Source organism: Sinocyclocheilus anshuiensis, unplaced genomic scaffold (assembly GCF_001515605.1).
Source record: "Sinocyclocheilus anshuiensis isolate Anshui unplaced genomic scaffold, SAMN03320099.WGS_v1.1 scaffold1039, whole genome shotgun sequence".
Classification (NCBI taxonomy): Eukaryota; Metazoa; Chordata; class Actinopteri; order Cypriniformes; family Cyprinidae; genus Sinocyclocheilus; species Sinocyclocheilus anshuiensis.
The window spans coordinates 244,782-263,926 of record NW_015547675.1 but is presented as its reverse complement, the minus strand read 5'-3'; the positions used below and the strand labels follow the sequence as shown (position 1 = coordinate 263,926).

The 19,145-nt window shown below is 35.6% G+C and overlaps 1 protein-coding gene across 3 annotated transcripts in view; it reads right to left on the bottom strand.

Moving 5' to 3' along the window:
- The window catches only part of LOC107702988 (inactive rhomboid protein 2), a 61,053-nt gene that overhangs the window by 16,279 nt on the left and 25,629 nt on the right, over window positions 1–19,145 (bottom strand). For all 3 annotated transcript variants that reach the window (XM_016505476.1, XM_016505475.1, XM_016505477.1), the window contains 9 exons: window positions 14,458–14,667; window positions 13,665–13,793; window positions 9,888–10,006; window positions 9,513–9,725; window positions 9,293–9,404; window positions 8,677–8,751; window positions 1,471–1,632; window positions 706–791; window positions 548–611 (listed from right to left, as the gene is read on the bottom strand). In XM_016505476.1, coding sequence (XP_016360962.1) covers window positions 548–611; window positions 706–791; window positions 1,471–1,632; window positions 8,677–8,751; window positions 9,293–9,404; window positions 9,513–9,725; window positions 9,888–10,006; window positions 13,665–13,793; window positions 14,458–14,667 — 1,170 coding nt within the window. The remainder of the gene's footprint in view (window positions 1–547; window positions 612–705; window positions 792–1,470; window positions 1,633–8,676; window positions 8,752–9,292; window positions 9,405–9,512; window positions 9,726–9,887; window positions 10,007–13,664; window positions 13,794–14,457; window positions 14,668–19,145) is intronic.

Genomic DNA, 19,145 nt, shown 5'->3' with positions numbered 1-19,145 from the left:
GCAAGCAGAGTGTGGAAGTCTGCAGCCTGAGGTTTATCTAGGTGGATGCTGAAGTCTCCAAGCATAACTAGGGGAGTACCATCCTCAGGAAAGGTTGAGAGCAGCACATATAATTCATCCAATAAGTTACCTAGTGGTCCTGGGGGTGAATAAACAACTACTAAATGGATTTTAAGAGGGTAGGTAATAGTAACTGAATGAGATTCATTATGAAAAGCCATGTTTCTGAATGACAGAACCTAGTGATGCCATGTAGACAGAGAAGAGAAGTGGTCCAAGAACTGAGCCCTGAGGCACACCAGTAGTTAGATGTTGCGACTTGGACACCTCAATTCTCCAAGATACTTTGAAGGACCTATCTGATAGGTAAGACTCGGATAGTAGGGATCTGGAAACACATAGTAAGAATTGGTTATAAAAACTGAAACAGAAGTGAAACAAGTAGTATGTTATTTGATGTTTGACTTCATTCTCTGAATTGGTAAACATAATAATAATAATAATAAAATCTTAAGACAGAACTTCTATGAAGGTAAAGTTTTCTCACCGGCCACTCTGTGATGTCATCAGGCCAAACATGGGGTCCTGATGAGGCTGGCTCTTCACAAGTCCTGCTCCCAGCATGGATTGCAAAAAACAAAACAATATTTAAAAAAATGCTCCAACATTTCCTCACACAATGAGAGATATTTAATTGAAAGATACCTTGGGTCCTGATGACAGACTGCACGTGAAGATGTCACCATGTCTACATTCTCTTTGTTCCATTTTATAAATGTTGCTAAAGTCTCCTAGGATCAGAAAAGAGCAAAAATTTATTTAGCAGTCATTTAATTCTCTTAAAGAGAAAGCACCAAAATCAAGACATCTTTATACTTTCAGGTCATAATGAATTAAAGTAATTAAAAGTTATGCTCAGCTTGATTCCTCTAGGTGGTAGACAAAAGCTTTGTTTGAAATTTATGACTAATTAATTTTCACTACAGTACTCTAGATACACAACTGCTTTGTTGTTTGTGTATACATACAGTAAGATTATGTGCAGGTGTGCATGTGGAGTGTTTATATATGTATATGACACAGTCAAGTCAAGTCACCTTTATTTGTATAGCTCTTTATAAAATACTGATTGTGTCAAAGCAGCTTTACAGTGTCAAACAGGAAAATAGTTTGTCAATAATTGACAATAACAAAGAGTCATTTTTCAGCTAAAGTAATTTCATTGATGATTCAGTGATGTCATCATCCAGTTAATCTTTCTTCCAATAATGTCTGTGCAATCAGTCAAGCATCCCCAACTAAGCAAGCCAAAGGCGACAGTGGCAAGTTACCAAAACTCTATAGGTGACAGAAATGGAGAAAAAACCTTGGGAGAAACCAGGCTCAGTCGGTGGGCTAGTTCTCACAGGTTTAAGATTGTTTATTATTGTTCATGTATATATATGGGTGTGTGTGTGTGTGTACTTATACCGAGCAGTCATCACTATGGGTCTGTACACATCCAGAACCATCGTTCTGTACACAGCAGCCGGACTCTCTCTCTAGATCTTTGGCCTGCTGTGCTAGCTTCGCTATTTGACTGTCTCGTCGGATGCATGGAGAAAACTTTGCTCCCAAGTGGATTAGATCCTCCTATGGAACAAAGAACACAGTAGCAGTGAACAGAGGTTTGTACACAGGTGCCCCAAAGAGTGAAATTAAAGTTTTGTCAGAACTAACAGTGTAACAACAGTAGAACAGCTGAATATTTCACCCTAACAACCATAGTCATTGTTCCCACATTAATATCATTTATGCTTTCATCAGGCAAATATTCTCTTCCATAGAATCTGAGTATCAGATTCTCAGTTTTATATCTGTATTAGATGAGTATCAGATTCTATATGTTTTATATATGTTTTCTATATCAGATTCTTCAAGTTTTTTTCTCCAAAGTTTGCATGCCTGTAACTCAAGAAGTATTAAAGATATCTTAATATCCTTTTAGATTTCAAGTTTTAACAAACTTTTTTTTCATCTTCATTTTTAAGGCCCTATATGGTTCACTTACAGAGATATTGGAATCTAAATATGGCTCCAGGAGTAAATTGTTAAATCATACACATTTTCAGTGGTCAAAAAACAAATGTTGGTCACTGCATTCAGCTGACACTTTTTTCTCTTAAAGAGGAAAGTCTGAAGAACAAATAATGTTGAAACTAGAAATGTATCTTGTTTCCCTCTATCAAAACAATTGCATAGTTCATACCTGTCTTAGTGCCATAAATATTCTTTTGTAAGTTTGTGTGCCTGTAACTCAAGAAATATTAAAAATCTTAATAAACAATTCTTTTGTAATATTAATTTTTAAGCCATATATAGTTAATTCCCAGAGATATGGGGATCCCAATGTGACTCAATGTCCAATTTGTAATGTCCAAGTTGAAAACCAAATGTCAGTCACTTTGTATACAGCTGATACTTATTGTATTTAAAGGGGAATATCTGAAGAATAAATAATGTTGAAACTAGAATTGTAGCTTGTTTCCCTCTATCAAAACAGTTACATAGAACACATGTCTGAGTGCTAAAAATGCACTGAAATTGTCAAGTTGAGGCACATTAACTTGCTCACAGTAGTCTATTCATAGGATTCTACATTTGAATCAGTTTCAGGTATATTTGTAAGAAGGGATTTTGTTACTTTTAAAAGCTTCTGAAGCTACAAAGAGTTCAAACATGCAGTATTGTAACTATGTTTGAAACAACTCCCTTGCCTTATAGGGAAGTGTGGTTGCTATCCCCATTCCCATTGTATTCAATAAACCAAGATTTGCCACACCTGGAATAAGTATGCAACATGTGAAGCATAGTCATAGACCAAGTAGTATCCACTGCTAAGCGGCATATTTGGCAGAATCACCGATAGTAAGTCAAACTTTGACTCATTTAAGGTCTCTCACATTCACTTTGTGTCTACAAAACCACGCTATTGTAGCACATGCAGAATGAGACCTGGCATTGTCTTGATCTAACAACCATGGAATTCCCATGAAAGATGTCATCTTGATGGCAGTATGTGTACAATTCCAATATATGCCTCCATGTCAATGGCACCTTCGCACATATGACAGTCACCCATGCCATTTGCTCTGCGGCACCCCCATACCATGACAGACGTTTGCTTTTGCATCTGTCGCTGATAAAAGTCTGGATGATCCCTTTGGTCTTTGGGATTGAGAACTCAACACCCATTTTTCCCAGAACAAGTGTGTGGACTTATCTGACCACAGCACACATTTCCAATGTCTTTTTGACTATCTGAGGTGAGCTCTGGCCCAGAGAACCCTGCGGCATCACTGCATAGAACTGATGTTTAGCTTTTCCTAGAGTAAAAGAGATTCAAGTTGCATTTATTGATGCAGCGGCAGACTGTGTTAGGTGACAGCGGTTTTCCAAAGTACTCCTGAGCCCATGTGGCTATATTTAACACTGCAGCATGATGGTTTCTTATGCAATGCCATCTGAGGGCTCAAAGGTCATGCACATTCAACAGAGGTTTCCTGCCTTGCCCTACACAGACTGAGATTTCTCTGGATTCTCTGAATCTTTTCACAATATTATATATGGTAGTTGGTGAAAGACCTAAATTCTTTATGATTCTGCATTGAGAAATGGGATTTTTTATTTGTTTGACACTTCTCTCATGAATTTGGCACAAAGTGATGAGCCGTGATCCAGCTTTGCTTGCAAAAATCTGAGATGCTCCTTTTATACCCAAACATGATACCCTCACCTATTACCAATTCACCTGCTTACTGTGAACTGTTTCAAAAGAGTTTAATTTGGATATTATATAACCTTTTCACTTTTTTTTTGCCTCTGTCCCAACTTTTTTGGAGTGTGTTTCAGCCATCAAAATCAAAATTTGTTTACAATTACAAACTACATTTAAGTTGGTCAGTGAAAACTTTGGAAATCTTTTCTTTGTACTTTTGTCAATTAAATCACAGATTCTTGATTTTATTGCATTTTACAAAACGTCCCCAAGTTTTCTGGAATTGGGGTTGTACATTCCTAAACTCTAAGTTACTGTAATTATTTGCATACTTCACTGAAAAAAAAAAATGTTTCATTCATCCAATTAAAAAAACTTAGGCCCTAAGAGCAAGTTATTTATTTTTCATGGGCTCAGGTTAAAAAATATAGATGTGAATCATTACCCTAAATTTTTTTAATTGGATGAATGAAACATTTTTTTCAGTGTTGCAATGTCAACATTCATGACTAGATAAACACAAATTCACAATAGGTTTTCATCCACTAAATATGGGTAGGATTCAACAATTTGGACTTTGAGTCATATTGGGATCCCCATATCTCTGGGACTGAACCATACAGGGCTTAAAAAATATATTTCAAAAGAAATATTTTGTAGGAACCAGAATGTAAAATCATATTAAAATATTTAATACTTCTAGAGTTACAGGCATGCAGACTTTGGGGGAAAAAAAGCACATTTTCTTGGCACTTTGACAAATATGTTCTATGCAATTTTCTTGATAGAGGCAAACAAGATTCACTTCTCATTTCAATATTATTTGCTCTTCAGACATTGTTCTTTAAATACAAATAGTATCAGCTGTGTGTAAAGTGACCAACATTTGTTTTTCAACTACTGAAAATGGGGTAGGTTTCAACAAATTGGACACTGAGTCACATTGGGCTCCCCATATCTCTGGGACTGAACAATATAGGGGCTTAATGGGGTCCTAATATGCTTTTTCACTTTTTGAATTTTAGTCAGTGTTTGCGAGACAAACATTTTCTCCACAAAACTCAGTCCACGCGTGTGCAAAACGCACTTTTGCGCGCTCAAAATATGACCTTTCCCGTGCAGAATTGTGGCAGAGATCCAACTCTATAAGATCTTCAAACTTACGAATCTCAAAGTCCACTCCAAAGGGAGATATTTCGTTTTTTTTTTAATCCCTTTTCAAGAGCTACAACGAACGGCTTGTTTGGAATACAGCGTTTGTTTTTCGGGTTTTGTGATATCACAAAGTGGCCCATTAGAATATCATTAAAATAATTCCTGCCTAAGGAAATTCGAATGGTTGGGGGGTGGGGAGGGGTGAGGTCGTGGTTAGAAGGCTTGGTTGAGTGCATCAGACAAGACGACGACGAAGGAGTGCTGCTGTAGCCTCAAGTTTTCGCAAGTTATTACACATGCACCTGAATAATTATGTATGTAATATGTATGTTACAATTATGAAAACGGAGAATGAGTTTGCATATATATGCCGCCTGGGAAACACTGGACTATGGTATAAATAAATTCAACTATATAACAGTTTCACTGCAATTAAATAACAATAAAAATAATACATATGCGCTTATCTGTACATAGTAAATGCAGTTATTTTTAAACGGTTGTTGGCATCCTATCTAAAACGTGATTTAGCCAAAAAACAAAAACAAAGTTACCATTCTAATATGTCTTGCAATATCCGTGCATGCAAAGGTTCTGCGCGATCCTCTTGTTCAATATTCTCTGGGTCTGAATCCGGCTCAAATTGATATGGCAATATTGACGTCATCCTTAACAAAACCGGAACAGACGGAACTTGCTGCTTTGGCAAGGGGCGGGGCAGTACTGAAACACCATCTAAGCTGTTCGCCAATCACAACGCACTGGGACAGCTAACCAATCACATCACATTTACTTTTTCATAAGGCGGGCCTTCATCAAACCCGGAACTAATCGAGCCGTTTGTGCCAGGATGGGGAGAAAGGTATTGTAATAATGTAAATTATGTAAAAAATAATGCGTTTTTCGAACCACCAAGCATGAGAGCATGTTCTAGAACACCCCCAATACAAATTCAAGACATTGTAAAAGAGCATAATAGGACCCCTTTAAAAGTGAAGAGTCCAAGAGAAAAGTTTATTAAGAACCAGAATCTAAAATCATATTTAGATGTTTAATACTTCTTGAGTTACAGGCACGCAAACTTTGGAAAAAGAATATTTATGGCACTAAGGCAGGCATTTTCTATACTATTGTTTTGATAGAGAGAAACAAAATACATTTCTAGTTTCAACATTATTTGTTCTTCAGACCTTCCTCTTTAAAAGAAAAAGGTAACAGCTGAATGCAAAGTGATCCACACTTGGTTTTTGACCACTGAAAATGTATAAAATGTAACAATTTACTCCTGGAGCCATCTCTCGAACTGAACAAAATAGGGCCTTAAAAATGAAGATGCCAAAAGGAAAGTTTAACACCTGAAATTTAAAAGAGCATTCATATATCTGTAATACTTCTTGAGTTACAGACATGAAAACTTTGGAGAAAAAAAACCCTTGAAAAGTGCTTTTTTCCATTTTTGAACGGTCACCACAGGCACATAATGCAACAAAGATGACTAAAGTCAACAGATTTTACTAACAGACCTATCTATCTCTGGAGAAAAATAACATAATGAAGCTGGCATCTTTCTGAAGTAATTTTTACCCCCCTGTAAGTTGGCTCCGGATCTCGGGTGAAAATTGTCATTTTGACCCCCCTCTACAAAATAGTGGATTACTCAGTAAATATACATCTGTGACATTTAATATCTTTGCTTCCATCACCTTTCCCCTCCACTTTACAGCTTACCAAACCCACTTATTTCACATTTTTTTCAAAACTGCAGTGAAAAAAATCCATACTGACATAGGGGGTTTCATGACCATTTAGCAGAGACAAGAACGAGACAATTAGGGCCTATGACAAACCTTGTCCCTTACATGACTCATGGCTGGAGGTAGCAAATAAACAAGCATAATGGCTTTATGTAAGCATCTATACTCAAGAAAAACTGTTCTCAGCTCGTTCACGACTGTTGCATAATGACTTATGTTCGGGTACATACTTACACATAAGCTGACGCTGTTTGTTTACAACAGAGAGTGAAGATTCGTGTGCAGACCTTCACCAGCAGTACCAACGCCTTAAGCTCACAACTTAAAAGTTACAATGGCTGATGATTTCGATGTGAAAGAGGATGACATAGAATTTTATGCTGTGAGGTTTTTTTTTATGCTGTGAATTTTTACGTTGTGAGCTTTAAAGTTTGGTACTGCTGGTTGAAGGTCTGCACATGAGTCCTTACTCTCCGCTGGAAGCAAACAGTGTCAGCTTACATGTGAGTATGTGCCCGCACATACGTCATTATGTGATGGGAAGTTTCACCTAAAAATCTTCTTTACTGTTCTCTGAAGAAAAAAAGACCTACATCTTGATTGGCCTGAGGGCAAGTAAATTAAAGCTGCAGTCTGTAAGTTTTGCCTTTTTGTCGCCATCTCTGTTTGAAAACCTGGAATTGCAGCTGTGTGCGGAATTATCTAGCTTGCGTGGGTTGTGAGTCGGCACGGCTCCAGCGCGGATGAATCTAATGTTCTGAAGAGTATGTGTGGAAGTCAGTCACCGCACCGGTGAGGAATGGATATTTTCTGTACTTCGCAATCACAGATTCTAGCCTACTTCTTGGAATACGACCCAAATAAGAATTTTCACCAGATATTGTCATCTGAACAAGTAAGTAACAAGTCTGCCACGTTTGTTCTGACCAACTGAGGAAAAGAGCATTACCATAAATCTCGCTACCAATGGTGATTAAATCTAAAGATCGGTTAGCTCATATCACATCAGACCATTCAAATTATTATTATTGTCATACTTTATTCTCAAATGATTAATGTTAACAACATCAGCATTGATGACTATGAGTATAGTGTGTATTAGCATGTAGATTTCAATTTCTGCACAGTCTAATCTAATTGTCATACTCTTCGAATTTCATATTAAGAAATTCTTTTAACCCAAAAAGCACATTATGCTTCCTTCGAACTGGTTTTCTTTAAAATGCAAATCTTTGTAATCCCAGGCTATCTGTAATCAGAAGCACATTTATAACTGGAATATAATTTAATTTCATTCACATGTGTTTCATAAACACATAATCCTTTATGGATTACAATCCGCCATCAGAATGATACATTTAATTATTCTGGCTGCTGTGAGAAAAGGCTATAAACGATCCGCTACCTGCAGGATCCTCACATGTGATAGCCTAGTAACCGGGACAACTTCTTTATGTTTACAGACATGACGTAATGACGCAGCGGCATGCTCGAATTTCCCGCGAAAACCTACCCGTACCACTCAAATTAGAAAACATTATTATAAGCTAACCGTTGTGAATCGGGCTAAAGTAAGGCAATAGTTTTGAACACTGGCTGGTTATGTACTTGCTCAAATATTGATTTCAGATCATTTTTAACCAAAAAAAGTTACGGACTGCAGCTTTAACAGAACATTTTCATTTTTCGTTGAAAAGTTTAAGTTTGGATGGAAGTTTATGTTCCAGGTTTTTTTTAAATACTTTTTTGGAAATACCTACCTGTGATTTCTGAGTTTTTGGTTTTAAACTCCTGCATCTGGGTTCATCGTTAATGTCTGTGTTGGTGTGTCATTACACATTTCATCCCACACATAATGTAAACAAATGATTTTTGGTAGTACTACAGCACACCATGAGTGTATATTAGCAATTAGCATTTGTCGTTTGCTTTTGGGATATGATCTAATCTGGACCTGAGATGCGTGTCATCGGTCTTAACAACCAAATAGGCACTTTCTGTGTCACTTACAGAGCAAGGACCAATCCAGAAGTTCTCCTGCTGCACATGCTTCACACTCTCATAGATTCCTTTGTTTCTCAGTACCTAAAAGAGAGAGAAAAGAAAAGGGAACGAACAGTTTTGTAATTACTCCCACAATAGAAGCTATAACACAATACTAGAGCCGCCCTCACAGAGCATGTCAGTGCTGCATAATGTCTGACATAATAGATGGAAAATAGAATATTATCAGCATGGCTGACTTAAACAGTGTAAAATTAACTGGGTGACTAAATGGGCTGTTGATTGCTTTCTGTCCCCTTATAACCTGTAATAATGTGACTGGTCTTTCCTGACCAGCAATTTAAAAAGTAATAGCTACCATGTGACAATACTGCTTGTGAAAGCTGGTTCAGTATAAACAATGCTTAAATCATAGATATATATTGCAATTTTGCAAACTTGGTTATGAAGACATTTTTTCTCAATAAATTAAGTGAGAACTATCTTTTGCTGAAATTGCTGAAATTAGATTTTAATAATCAACATCCACGTGATTTGGTCATGTCTGATGTTTTCTAACAATATTATTTATAATTTATAATAACCTTTCCTATAGTTGAGAGGACTCTTTTTGATATCTTACCAGTTGAGTGGTGGAATGTTGGGCAAAGCCTACAGGAGCAAATCCATATGTAATGCAGGACAGCAATGTTATGATAATATGCACAAAGGTAATCCAGTAGGTAAAATATGGCCTGACAAAAAGACAAATAATCATCAGAACGTTCTCTCAACAGTCTAAAAGCAACATCTAATTTTGACATGCTTCTGGTGGAGGAGCCTATCTGGTGTTCATAACTCACCGATGACTATGACAATCTTCCAGTTGTTTCTGTACTTGGCTGCTAAGGCTGCGTCTATAGTGTCGGTTCAGCCAATTCCCCACCACACCCATACCATACTGACGCTTCTGCTTATCAAACGCAAAGTGCTTCACTTTGGAGGCAATTCGACCTCCACGACGAGAAGATTCTCTCTCAGAGGGGGTCACAGTTTTGGTGACATCCTTTTTTCCCCTGAAGACAAAGAAAAAAAGGAATGGCAATATTAAAACAGATAAGTACTAAATATCTGCAAAAATAAAAAGCTACAGAATAGGCTACAGATCTAGTCTCACATTTAAAATTATTTCAAATTTCTCTGTTAAAGCATCAAGTTGGAAGATTTTCACAACTTACAAGTTGGGAAATGATATTCCCTCGCCCAAAGAAACATCTGCCACATGACAAGAAGCTGATATAGGGGGTGACTCAAAAACATCATCTGCCATTGAATAAAGCTCCTCATGGACATCTACCTATGAAAGAGTGAAAGAGATACACACATTAATATATATATATATATATATAGAATGTGCAGTAACAAAATAATTTTTGTCACTATATGACTTGTGATTCTGAGATTCTGTTTTCAGATATATTGGCAGTGCAACTGCCTCTAACTTGAGCACTAGCAAAATTTTGGTGGAAAAGGAATGTGACACATTTACTGCCAACAGCTCACCAAAAGTCATTTGGTAACACTTTAGATTAGGAAACACAATTCACTATTAACTAGTTGCTTATTAACATGCATATAGCATATTGACTGTTTATTAGTACTCATTAAAGGGGTCCTATTATGCTTTTTCACTTTTTGAATTTTAGTCAGTGTGTAGTGTGTATGTTTGGGCATAAAAACAGATATTCAAACTTACGAATCTCAAAGTCCACTCCAAAGGGAGATGTTTCCTTTTTTTTTTTAAATCCCTTTTCAAGAACTACATCGAACGACTCGTTTGGACTACAGCGTTTGTTTTTTCGGGTTTTGTGATATCATTAAAATAATTCCCGCCTACGGAAATTCGAATGGTTTGGGGCATAGTTGCCAAGTCCAAAAATCTCAGGTCGCGGGTTGCGGTTTTTTGGGCTTATTTTAAAAAATATGGTTGCTTGTTAGCCAACCAGTGCAAAAATATAAGTGCTGCAGCGTAATTTGCCAAATGTTCCGCCCCCTCCTCCCCCTCATTGGAGAAAATCACGTTCAAAAAGAAGGCGCGTGACGCTGTAATCCAAGCGATGATAGAAGTAGACGTAGAGGAATGAGATGACTTTCTTTTAGCCTATTTTTTAATTTTAACAATGTTTTTGTAATGTATTAATTATCATGGGCTGTAATAAAAAACAAGTAGTCCTATACTAATACTAAGAGTAAATATGGTTCGAATAGTTTATATTTTAGTAGGCTATAAATATGTGGCTATGTTACATCCTTTGTTCCTGTTATATCCTTCTCCATCTCTCCAATCCTATTCTGCACATAGGTGATTGGAGATGAGTTTTGTTCCCATTTTTGTTGCAGTTTGATGATTTTTGTAAAATAGCTTTTGCTTTTCAGATAAAAGAGTGGTTTCAGTTGAATATGTTGCAGGCTCATTTATTGGTAATAAATAATTGATAATAAATAATATTGATGATAATAAATCATTTAAAAAAATTGGGCTTGTTTTCGAAGCAGCGGTTGCTTATTTGTTTTGCCAGAGTTGGCAACAGTGGTTGGGGGGTGGGGAGGGGCGAGGTCGTGGTTAGAAGGCCCATACATTGATTGTGGGTGTTTTTATCACTGTATTTCTGAAGGAAACTGACTGTCTTCAGAAAATTGGATGTCATTTTCATTTAATCTTGCATGTAATGTCTGATAAAGCATTGTTTTTGTGTACAGCCGTTACCGGGGAAACCTTGATCTCTACCACTCCAACAGCGCCTCCTGCTGGCAGAGAATGAGTTTGCATATATATGCTGCCTGGGAAACACTGGACTATAGTATAAATAAATTCAACTGTATAACAGTTTCACTGTACGGTGACGCATTGATGCCACACACACATTTTTTTTCCACTCAATTATGTCGTAATAACGAGATATGTCGTTTTAACGACATCTTTTCTCGTTAAAACGACATATTTTATGCTGTCAGTGGTTACTTAGTACGTTGATGCATTGCTGCCACACACATATTTTTTTTCCATTCAATTATGTCATAATAACGACATCTTTTCTCGTTTTAACGACATCTTTTCTCGTTAAAACGACATCTTTTCTCGTAATAACGAGATGTTTTCTCGTTAAAACGACATCTTTTCTCTTTAAAACGACATCTTTTCTCGTTTTAACGACATCTTTTCTCATTAAAAAGACATCTTTTCTTGTTAAAACGAGATGTTTTCTCGTTAAAACGACATCTTTTCTAGTAACGAGATGTATTCTCGTTAAAACGACATCTTTTCTCGTTAAAACGAGATGTTTTCTCGTTAAAACGACATCTTTTCTCGTTAAAACTACATATTTTTTCTAGTAATAACGACATATTTTGTCATAAAAACGACATTTTTTCCCGTTATTATAGATAGGCTATATGGTAGGATAGGTGAGGCTAATAATAATAATAATAATAATAATAATAGCCTAATAATAATAATAATGATAACAACAACAATAATAATAGCCAAATAATAATAATAATAAGAATAAGAATAATAGCCTAATAAGAAGAAGAAGAAGAAGAAGAATTATTATTATTATTTCGTTCTGTTTGAAAATGAGCAAACGAAAATTAAGCTAGATTTTTTAGGCTTTGCTTTATACTGAAGGAATAGGCTGCGCTGCGCCTGGGTGTGAGCACAAAATACAAATGAGCTCAGACTCATATAATTATTAAATGATATCTTTAGCCTTTCGTTTTTCGAAAGGCGGGCCTTCATCAAACCCGGAACTAATCGAGCCGTTTGTGCTAGTGATGGGAAGTTCGGCTCTTTTCAAAGATTCGGCTCCTTTGGCTCGGCTCCCTTAGAAGGGCCGGCTCCCAAATGGCTCTTTATTTAGTATCACTCTGAACCTTCTATTTTAGCCCAATTTAACAATTGTGAATGGTTTGTCTGTTGGTAAGCAGTTTTCATAAAAGCCTTATTTTTATGAATTTTTTTTCGTTACAAAAAAAAAATACACATATTATTATTTAACATTTGAATAAAACTTTAATTGAACACCGAACCACATCAGCAGCAGATTAGGAGTTTAAGTTAATTGTGAATACGAGTTTCCTTATCTAAAGTGTTACAAAGCATTTCTCTGCAAAATTGAAGCACTTGTGAAAAATAAGTAAACTTCGGCATACTTTTAAAAATGTATTAAAACAGTATTTATTATGGTAATAATATAGTAGAATATACTTAAATACAAACTGAATGTAATGATTACAAATATTTATTTGCAATTAAATGAAAATTTGTTATAGTTTAAATGTATATTAAATCCAGTTATTTGAACTGAAGTCCTTTTTAAGTGGGTCATTAAATCACTCTTAAGTAAATCTAATCTTTATATGTAATTTCATAATTCTGTTGTTTTTGAAATATGGTTAAAGTGTACTGCCAAATGTACTGACAAGCATTTATGGTAACTCAAATATGTTTGAACTTTGTGTGTCATGTATTTAAAATAGATTTGTAATTTCACATTTTTAATGGTTGCAATTTAGTACATTTTAAATATATTACCTTTAAATGTAATATTGAGTAATACAAAAATTATTCTTAGTTAAAATTACAATCAAGCACTTTACATGTGCTTTACCATGTTAATCAACATATCAAAATAAGTGTAACAACAAATGTTATTGATTTAAAATGTACTTTCAGGTAAACTAATTTGATATTACAAAGTGCACTTTTTAAAAAGAAAGAAAACAGTCATGAAAGTGTACTCTAAGTACACTTACGTACCCTTTTATTTCAGTAATATTATATTATCTGCAAGTACAGTTTTTAAAAAATATATAATTAAGATTTGAAGTACACTACAAGGGTGCTTTCAGATAAACATCAAATTTTAATTTTTGGGTGAACTATCCCTTTAAGCACACTTCTCTTTCATTAGGGAGTGGAAAGGTTGGAGACAAAGACAGATAAATATACGCACTTTGCTAAAAAAAACTGAATCAGAGGTGTCTGCTGTATCCACAGTGTCGTCTTCGAGCCAGCTGGGCCGAGCAAAACTCCTCCTCTGAAATCCACGTCCACTCTGGGTGCCCTGTAGACCCTGTCGAACCTATAGTACCAGAACATGTCAGGATAGTACCACATGACACAACCTTACATATTCTAATAAAAATATAAGGAACAAATAAAAATAAAAAATTAATAAAATGAAAAACAATTTGAGCTCAGCCATATAGCCATTACAGTACAGGACTGGAAAATGTGTTTATAATGGTCAAAAACGTAAATACCCAATTCATTATAATCACACACTTTAAGGGATAGTTCACCCAAAAGATTTTCACCATTTACTCACCCTCATAGTGTTCCAAACCTGAATGAATTTCTTTCTTCTGCTGAACACAAAATAAGATATTTTAAAGAATGTGGGTAACCAAACAGTTGCTGGTAGCCAGTGACAACCTCAGTATGCAATAAATAAATAAATAAATAAATAAAATACTATGAAACTCAATAGGGACCACAAACTGTTTGGTTAACAACATTCCTTAAAATATCTTCTTTTGTGTTCAACAGAAGAAAGAAACTCATACAGGTTTGGAACAACATGAGGGTAAGTAAATTATGACAAAATTTTCATTTTTGGGTGAACCCCTTAAATTCCTTAAAATGTATGCACATACAAGTACCTTATTTGGGGGTAAATACTAACATGCAAAAAAATAATATCTACAAAGGTGCAATGTCAATACTTTCCGTGGTGACACACACACCTTAAGAAGGTTGGACGCAGCACGGAGGCTCATACGAGCCACCGATTCTCTTTTTCTCTGTGGCAAACGTGTGTAACCAGAGCGCTGGCTGGTGAATGAGCAGAGAGAGGTCACTCCTGGGGTCAAAGGAGGATATGCTGTATGGGGTGTCCTCGGTCGCTCGGACTCCTCATAACGAAACTGTCGCCCACGAGCCAAAGGATCCACAATCTTAAGCGAGACAGAGAGCAAGACAGGCTATGAATCAGTAGTGGTGACACTAATTAAAAAAAAAAGACACTAATTAAAAAAAAAGACATACACATCCTAAGTCTTACGTAACTGTTATAATTAACTGACAAAATGTACTTAATATCTTAATAAAGGATTCAGTTGAACGAATGGATGATTTCATCATAGAAAGTTCTATACACTAAATAAATACAGGCTACTGATCAGAGCTGACTACTATAACAGTTATTAGTCATGAAAATACATACAAAACACAAAGCAAGTCATACTGTCATGCAGAGAAAGGCCTAAAAATATGCAGTTAATCTAAAAAATAATATATTTAACTATATACCATATGCAAATGCCATAATAACCACTTTCATGTTTTTGATAGCCTGCAGTCAGCCCAAGCTCAGGTACTACTACAGGAAAGGTGTCTTACTGAAAGCAGGCAGCACAGAATACCCAAGAGTAGGCCTGTCGCGATAATTAAATAATCGTCTAATCGCGATTATTTGATCTAACCGCGGTTGTTTCAGACAACCGCAATTATTGTGCCTTTTATACGAGACAAGGGGGAGTCATATACCAAAAGAAACAGAAGAGCACCAGTTTGCTTTTCATTCACTGTATAGCCTATACAGGGCTCCAGACTCATTCTTCCCACTGGTCGCTCTTTTGCAACTAACTTTCTCAGCTGGTCGCACGAGCACATGATTTGGTCGCAATATTTTAGCAAACACTGAGGAATCAAATAAATAAATAAAAGAGAGCCTCCATAGCGTAATGTGAGGTAAACAGCAAAGATAACAAGCTTTTCAAAAATGAAAACAATATGAAAAGTAAAACTAACGGTGACAGTGCTTGCATGTTTTTTTCCCACAATAATACCAGCATGTTCACCTTCTCTGGTTTAAGAAGCGGTCTTTTACTTTACTTTCGCTTGAAAACCGTCCATCGTTTCCTCAATATGAGTGTCATTTTTGCTGCGCGGCGCGGCGAGTATACACTCTAAGCGCTGTTTCGTTATGCGTTCAGTTTTTGTTTGCCGTTTGATGTTTCTCATATGCAACAGAAATTGCAGCGCTTATGAGTTGACCAGCGCGACCGCACAAAAAAATTTAGTCCAGTCAGCATAAAACTCTCTCTCCAAGATGATATATTCCCATTATAATACTTTAAGTTTAAGGAAGGAAGGAATTATCACAAACAGAAAGATTATTAGAAGCCTTTCTTTTTCTCATGATTTCTATCTTATATTCATGAATGTATTTTGTAAGAATACAAATAGTTAACAGAATAAACGTTTAAATTGTATAATGTGCACCAAAGATTTTTTTTCCCAAGATATTGTTTTTGCTGCTAAATTATACAGTCCGCTAGTTTAATTTAATAGCTTATATATTTTTATTCAAATGTAGTTTTTTCTCTGTAATGAGGAAATTAGTTCCAGAAACACAGTATTGATATTCTGTAGGGGTGTAGAAAAAAAATAGCACTGGTGTTGGATTGGTATTGGCCGATTCTTAGAATTTTGAATACTCTATGTAATCTTACACTGCAAAATAATAACTCTAAAAGATTAAAAGATAACATAATTATTTACTGAACCCTTAAATGAATCAATTATATAATGAAAGCCATAAAAACAGACAATTAATCGTGATAATCGGCATAATCGCCAAAGCCCTAAAACAGACAATTAGTTGCAATAACCGTGACTATTTTTAGACAATTAATCGTCAGCCAAATTCGTACAGGACATGGTCTTGCTTTCAAAAATAGTGAGACAGAGTGCATGAGAATAGAACAGAGGGCAACTTTTAAAAGCTGAATCATTTTTTGATATGTTGCTTATAGCACAAGACACACACACACACACACACACACACACACAAAAGAACAACAAAAAAAAAAACATCAAAGACAAAAAAAACCTGCAAACCGAATGCAAAAACATGTCCTGTATGATTTCAGAATGTGTGCTACAGCAAATTTCACTAATGTTTAAACAGAAGATTTGTAAGATTTGTAGAAGCGTTGTCGACTAGTCCAAACATAGGAAACCCCCAGAAGACAGTCAAAAACATTGTGTTTAAGCTAATATAGACATATCTATTAAAATCAACTGAATAATTTGACAAACTCAATAGTCTTCTCACACTTCTTATAGAGGATGTGGGCATTAAGCCTTTGCTCTCATTCCAGGATGTTGTGACAGAAGAATTTGACAGGGATATTCTGTTATCAATGTACCATACAATACATCTATATGTATATAATATATAAGAGTTAGGTTCTTCCAGGTGGCCTACTTGACCAAAACGTATGCTAAATTGAATAATCTTGGAGTGATTCTGTACAGTATTTGAAAAATAATGTGTTTTTTGAACATTAAAGCATGTCAACATATTCTGTTACACCAAATACACAAAATATAGTATGATCAGCCCCTGACTTTGCCTCAGGCAAATAAACCTAACTGCAAAAAAATAATATATATATATATGCCGTGGACTGTAGGCCAGTTATAAGCTTATATTCAAGGATATTGAAATAAAACAAACATTTGAACTCCAATGCTTTAATCATCTGTTACAAATATTTCTTAAATGATCCTTAATTAAAATTCATATATTGATATAATTGATATAACCAATCAGCATATCTGATTAAATGTTTTAATTAATGGACAACCCTTTTAATATATAGATAAATATTAAAAGATTGTTTATGAAGTCTATTAGAGGTACAGAGGAATTGACCATTTGAAGAAATTTTAACTATTGTTCAAGTAAATTTGTTTTATTTCTCTATTTGCTGTACATTAAAGGCACAATATGTACATTTTTTTATTAAAATATTCAAAAACCACTAGAACAGGGTTATATATTTTGCTGGTCATTTAAAACAGCTGTGTTCTATGTGAATATATATTAAACTGTAATATATTCCTGTGATGCGCAGCTGTATTTTCAGCATCATTACTGCAGTCTTCAGTGTCACATGATCTTCAGAAATCATTCTAATATGCTGATTTGCTGCTCAACAAACATTTCTGATTATTATCAATGTTGAAAACAGTTGTGCTGCACAATATTTCTGTGGAAACTGTGATACATGTTTATATGAAACAGAAATCTGTTGTAGCATTATACATGTGTTTACTGTCTCTCTCCGGTCTTACTCTGGCTCTTTGATGAGCAGGGATTTGATGAAGTGGACGGCGGCTCCATCCAGATGCTCCAGCTCCTCCTCAGTGTAGCTGATGTTGATCTGAGAGATGTTGAGGAAGGTCTCCTGCTTATCGTCCCCCAGGAACGGCGAGATCCCCGTCAGCATCACGTACGCCAGGACACCGATGCTCCTGTCAGACAGAGGAGCCGCATGCTGAAGCTCACACAGCAGGTGACAAACAGACTTTTCTCAAAGCAGTATTGCTGATACAAGACTTTAGGGCACAAATGTTCTTGCATTATATATCCTGAACAACCAACACTCTGAACCAGCAACAGTGCGAGAGTTTTAACAGTGAATAAACTGTTTGTTTAGAGGAAATCACACAATTAGACTTGAGGCTAGATCTGAAACATGATAAAACTGACCAGAAAGCACCAGAGAAGTATTTATTGTGTAATAATGACCTTCAGGAGGACACATGAGGTACTGTGGGAAAATAACTCACCACATGTCAGTCGCTGTGCTTATTGGCTCATAATTCAGGATTTCTGGTGCTGTAATGATAAAATAAATCCATTACATAAGTTCATTCCAGTGTGTCCAAACGTTTGACTGGCTGTGTATGTAAAGCATATCTGATCAGGGCCTAAAATGTACACTCGCCAAGCGCCAAACACAAGTAAAGATCAGTATGAAGCGTGAGAATGCGAGCTGAAACTCATTCTCCAGTCGTCTGGTAATTTTTTTTTATTGATTACAACATTCCCTGAGTAGGTGACATAGTAATGTGATAGTATAGTTTAGATTTATAGTTTATAGGGTAGTACACGCAAAGCATGCAATGACTGTGGCAACTTTAACATCTGAAAGGATACTATGACAAAGTTATCGCTTTTCTTATTCAAACTGATTTTTTTTTCATGAATATATGATTGACCTGAAGAATGAAAGCTGTATCATACACTTGGAAAATTATGAGCTTTATCACGCTCATAGGCACTAGGGGTGTGACAATACACTTAGCTCACAAGGTGAGACAAAATGCAGATACTTGGTTCAATAGAACGAGACAATGTTTTGATACTTTAAGAAATTTTCAAATTACAAGTCTTTTATCTTTTAATCACAAAAATTTAAACAATGCAGTTGTATTTTGAAACGTTTTAACTAATCTAACTAATGATTAATGATTATTTTGCTAATCAAGTAATCTACTGATTATTTTGACAAGTGAGTAATCTGATGTTTTTTAGTAATACAAATAGAACTAAGTGGAAAAACAGGCTTTAATATGA